The sequence below is a fragment of the Colobus angolensis genome, unplaced genomic scaffold (genome assembly GCF_000951035.1).
Source record: "Colobus angolensis palliatus isolate OR3802 unplaced genomic scaffold, Cang.pa_1.0 Scaffold21, whole genome shotgun sequence".
In the NCBI taxonomy this organism is placed as follows: domain Eukaryota; kingdom Metazoa; phylum Chordata; class Mammalia; order Primates; family Cercopithecidae; genus Colobus; species Colobus angolensis.
Genome location: NW_012115266.1, coordinates 8,003,623 through 8,008,885, shown reverse-complemented (window position 1 = coordinate 8,008,885; position 5,263 = coordinate 8,003,623). Strand labels below are relative to the sequence as shown.

The following is a 5,263-nucleotide window of genomic DNA, read 5'->3' as shown; positions in this document are numbered from 1 at the left end:
TCTTTCTTTTTCTTTTTTCATTCCTTTCTTTCCTTCCTTTCTTTCCTTCTTTCTTTCTTTCTCTTTTTCTTTCTCCTTCCTTCCTTCTTTTCTCTTTCTTTTTCTTTTTCTTTCTCCTTCCTTCCTTCTTTCCTTCCTTCTTTTCTCTTTCTTTCTTTTTCTTTCTCCTTCTTTCTTCATTCCTTTCTTTCTCTTTCTTTTTCTTTCTCCTTCCTTCCTTCCTTCCTTTCTTTCTTTCTCTTTCTTTTTCTTTCTCCTTCTTCCTTCCTTCCTTCCTTCCCTCCCTCCCTTCTTTCTTCCTTCTAATCTGGATGTTAGTGTAGTCTCTTTCTTTCTAATAGCTCCATTCTGTTGTCTGCTTTGGGTTTTATTGCATTGACGGGAAATTTCAGAGCTGAGTTTAATAGCGGTGATATTGGCAGCAGTCTTGTTTTGTTCTTCTTTTGCCATATCCTCGTTTTCTGAGGGGGCTGGTGAGGCCATTATCCCGGTGGCAGTGTAAATGGGCCTCAGAAGCCATGCCATGCCTGAGCACCTCCTCCTCCTCCTCTCATCCGGGAAACTGCCTCTGCTGTTCTGCCTGTCTGAAGCTAACCTCCTGGGCTTCCTGCTTCAGGCAGACCTTCATGAACAGGCCTAAGCTACCCATCCCACCTTGGGAGACACATGCCGCCCTCTCAGGGACCCTGGACTGGGACCTTGCCATTCTGCTCCTGCTGGGGAGGTCGTGTTGCCTGTTTCTCTCTGTGTGTGAGTCTGCAGGTTCCCAGAGTCAGAGGCTGGGCTTTGCGACAGTTCCCCTCCCCCAACCCTCCACGGACAAGGAGGGCCCTTGTCATTCCTCAGACATTTTGTTCCAAAGCTGAAAGGTCCTCTCCACATGGCCCGGTATCCTCCAGGCCCTCATCCAAGCCTGGCCTTGTGGTGCACGGAGAGGCCCAGGACAGGAGAGTCAGCCCTGCTGCCAGGGTTGGCTGCACTCCCTCCCTCACCCCTGGCCTGAGTCCCTGCCTATCAGCCGCAGCCTGGGAAGGCGCCGTCCCTGGTCAGGGGGAGGTCCATGTGTGCCACCCACACCCTTGGCCGCAGCCCAGCCGGGTGAAAGTCGTGTGTCTTCCTTGCCTCTTGGACTTTCTCTGTGTGTGTGACGGGGACTCCTCGGGAAGAGGAGATGTGTGGGGTCCTCCACTCCGCACACTTGGGGCTCTGAGCCCCCAGTCGGGAAGAAGCCTGACTCTTGTTGGGTGAGTCTGTGGGCTGGACAGCGCGATGGGCAGTGTGCGTGCCCAACGTCACTTAGTCCTTGCTTAACCCGTGAGGCAGGAGCTGTCATCGACTCCTTTCATGGATGGAACAACTAAGGCCGAGAGACATGAAGTGACTTGTTCAAGGTAACAGCTAGGAAAAGGCAACACCACTGTCCAAACCCAAACCGTCTGGCTGTACACCACAGCTTTGGAGTCCTGGGGACCCTCGCGAAATACGTTTGTTGGGTAGCCCCAGTTTTCTGATCAATTAAATAGCCAGGCACTCACCCCCCTAGCTTGGTGCATTCTAAAATACCTCTCCTTCCTTTCCCTGCTCCCATGACTTAAGTGGCAAAGCGCTGGCAAAGAACCGAGCGTGGGAAGGATGAGAGCAGAGAGTTAGCCACAGGGCAGGGCTTCGTATCCCAAGCCCACAGCTGTACTTTCTGGTTTGGGAGGGGAGTACTGGCCATCCCCCAGCAGACCCGCTGCAGCTGAGGCCATCGAGATAGGAACAGATGTGTAGTGGTATGTCACCATACACACACACATACATGCGTGTGACTGATAAGCATTTTGCTCACCGTCCCACAGAGCCCTACTCTGAGGCCTGCTGCTGCCTGGCAAGCAGGGGCCCCTGGCTCCCGAGGGTCATTCTGAGGCATTAAAGGGGCGTACACTAGAGCCAGCAGTGCTTACCAGCAGAGGCAGCCCCTGTAACCTCTGTTGTCCACCCAAAGGCCACCATCACCCATGAGAACAGGGTGCCTACTGTGCACATGCAGCTCCAAACAGACTCCCCAGGTGCCTCCCAGGCCCCCACAGCAGCGTGGCCAGCCCTCAGTCCCTCTATAGGATGCCCTGGCCCCTGCTGACCTGCCTGGGTTGCCCTGTGTGCTCACTTCCGAGTACAGCTGGCCCAGCCCAAGAGGGACGGGACGCCCTGTGGGACAGAGATACGGTGAGGAGGAGCTCTTGGCCAGAGCTGGAGACCTGCACGCTAAGGCTGGGGCTGTGAGCCTGCTCCCTGGCCTTCTGGGAGAAGCTTAGAGCAGGACCCAGAGGCCTGTTCTGTGGGCCACTGCAGGCCTCCAAGACTGGCCACCTCGAGGGCATGGTCTGCAGTGCTGGCTTCTCCAGCGCCTCCATCGACCAGAGACTCATGAAAGGCTCCTGTGAGGCCCCCTAGCTCGGACCTCCCCATGGCCAGCCTCAGCCCTGGCCTTAATGATAGTCTTCCTACAAGTGGCCGTCCTTTCTGGGAATGGGTGAGATCCTTGCCAAGGCTCAGGAGGCCACACAGAACAAAGGGACTGTTTCTGGGGGTTCTTCGGCTGGGTGTGCTGTGACCACGGCCATTGGTGCCAAGATGCAAGTGTTGGGGACAGAGTGGACCTGGTTCCCACCCACAACCTCTTCCCTCAGGAGTCCGTGCTCTCCCTGTGATTTGGACAATCACTTCCCTCTGTGTTCTCACCTGGATGACAGGGGTGCTGGCCTGGGCGCCATCCAAGGTTCCTTCCCTCTGTACTCACTTGGACCTCCTGACTGCAATAAGTAGGACTGGAGACTGTTGGAGGAGGCAACTGTGGCCTTTGGAACCAGGCGTATAGGGAGCACTTAGCACCTGTGCCCATGTTCTCATTGGCTCCTCTTACCAACCACTGATTCGAATGCTAGACAAGGCTCAGCAAGGCTAAGCGACTCACACAGTCTCAGCACTGGTGAGAGGCAGAGTCGGCTCAAGCGCATCTGCTGGCTCCAAGCCCAGCCTCCCCACACTGCAAGCAAGAGGAGCAGGTGCCACTCAGTGAGCAGTATCTTTTGGTCTCAGTCCTGAAAGAGCAGGGTGGGCTGGTCCCTAGGGGCTGGACCATGGAATTAAGGGCTCCAGGGATCCCCTGGGGCCGTGGTTCCTATGCCTGCCTCACACTGAGTGACCTGAGCAGCTTTGGACAGTGACGATGCCCAGGATCCAGCCCAGCCCTCCTCCATCAGAGCCTCTGGGCATCAGGCTGCCCAAGCTGCAGGCTATGATGGGGAAGAAACAGGTGCCTCCATGGGGACCTCAGGTAGCCAGATGTGGCCTGAGGAGTCTGTGCCATGGCCTCCTCTGTTCTGTCCTCAAGGTTAGGCTCCAGCTGGGGAGGAGTGATTCACTCTTGTAAATTACAGGGAGGCTCCAGGGAGGAAGATGCTCCCAGCCTGATGACTGGCAGCAATTCTGAGGCCCTTACCTAGGTTCTCCCTGCCACAGTGGGCTCCAGGAGCTCTCCATGGTGACCTGGGAGCTCCCCTGGGTGCTTATGCCCCGCCGGGAGTTGCTCTGTTGCACATTCATTCAACAAACATTTATTTAGTGCCTGTCACCTGGGCTCAGAGTCAGTTTTTTGGGTTCTGATCCCAGCCAGGGCCACTTCCCGTGGCCTTGGGCCATGGCTTAATGCTGAGCCTCAGCCTCAGAAGCGCCGGCCTTATGGAGGATTGATGCCATTGGGCCGGCACTCAGCTAGGGCTGAGGAAGGGTTGGTCACTGCTGGCTGCAGAATGGGGAGCCCAGAGGGCTGGAGGGGCCCCAGGCTTGGTGGGCCCAGGGTGCAGATTGACAGGAAAGGCACAGTGGTGTGTCCTGAGTAGAGAGAAGGGATGGTGGCTGCAGGGTGGGTCGAGGAGCATGGGAGGCTGGGAGCTGAGGCTGCTGGGCACTCATGATCTCTCCTCTCTCCTCAGTATGGCAAGAAGAAGCTGAAATACCTACCCTACAATCACCAGCACGAATACTTCTTCCTGAGTGAGTGCTCAGCACCCTGAAACCACTCCTGGTCCCTCCCCTCCCCGCAGAGTGGCGTTTCTCTCCCTCCTACCTGACATCTTTTCCAGATCTAGAAAGTGACACTAAACTTGTGAGAAGCAGGGGCCACAGCAGCCATCCCCTGCAGACCCCCTCAGCCCATGTTACAGGCCAGGTGGGGGCACAGGCTCAGAGAGTCCCAGGGGTGACGCACATCCTCCAGGGCCCCCAGCCTTCTCTGCAGGCTCCAGGGTCCCTGGCTGCCTCTGCTCACGTCTGCAGGGCTGGCCCCTATGATTAGTGCTGGGCCCAGGTCCCCTCGACCTTCCGGCACAGGCAGGGTGAATGGATGCTTCTAAGTGCCTGTCTCTCTCTTGCAGTTGGGCCGCCGCTGCTCATCCCCATGTATTTCCAGTACCAGATCATCATGACCATGATCGTGCACAAGAACTGGGTGGTGAGTCACGGACATAGCTGGCTTGGCACGGGGAGGAGGGTGACTGGGACAGGTGGACCTGGGGACCCTACGCTGCCTCCTCATGTGCCTCAGTGGAGCCTGTGGGGCCCTATGCATCTCCTCCCTGGGGTAGCTGCCTCTCAGGAAAGGACTCCCCCTGGGGCCACCAGGACCCAGTCCTAAAGATCTCTATTCTCCCTCAGACACAGGGAGTCCACTGGGGCAGCCCCTGCTTTTGTAGAGCCCCCCAGAAAGTTCTCAAAGGCAGCATGATGAGAGGCAAGTGTACCCATCTTCCTTCCCCACTCCCTGTGGGCCGTGAGGCCCATGAACTGGGTCGTCCCACACCCTGGTCAGAAATCGGAGCAGCTGGGCGTTGGCCGAGAGGACAGGTGTGTTCGTTTGCGGAGACCGTATGACAAAGCACCATGAACTGAGTGGCATAAGCAGCAGCGATGTGTTTTCTCCCAGTTCTGGAGACGGGAAGTCCAAAACCGAGGTGTTAGCAGGGTGGATTCCTTAGGGCTCTGGAAGGCTCTGTTCTGGGCCTCTCCTTGGCTGGTTGATGGCTTTCGCCCTCCCTCTCGGTACCTCGTCTCTCTGCATATCTACGTCTGTATCTATGTCCAAATTTCCCTCTTTAAAAAATTATTTTGTTTGTTTATTTATTTATTGAGACAGAGTCTCGCTGTGTCACACAGGCTGGAGTGCAGTGGCATGATCTCGGCTCACTGCAACCTCCACCTCCTGGGTTCAAGCGATTCTTAT

At 56.3% G+C, this 5,263-nt stretch overlaps 1 protein-coding gene across 2 annotated transcripts in view; it reads left to right on the top strand.

Annotated features, from left to right (window-relative positions):
* Positions 1–5,263, top strand: part of FADS2 (fatty acid desaturase 2) — a 108,298-nt gene that overhangs the window by 93,884 nt on the left and 9,151 nt on the right. For both annotated transcript variants that reach the window (XM_011942715.1, XM_011942714.1), the window contains exons 6-7: positions 3,978–4,038; positions 4,419–4,495. In XM_011942715.1, coding sequence (XP_011798105.1) covers positions 3,978–4,038; positions 4,419–4,495 — 138 coding nt within the window. The remainder of the gene's footprint in view (positions 1–3,977; positions 4,039–4,418; positions 4,496–5,263) is intronic.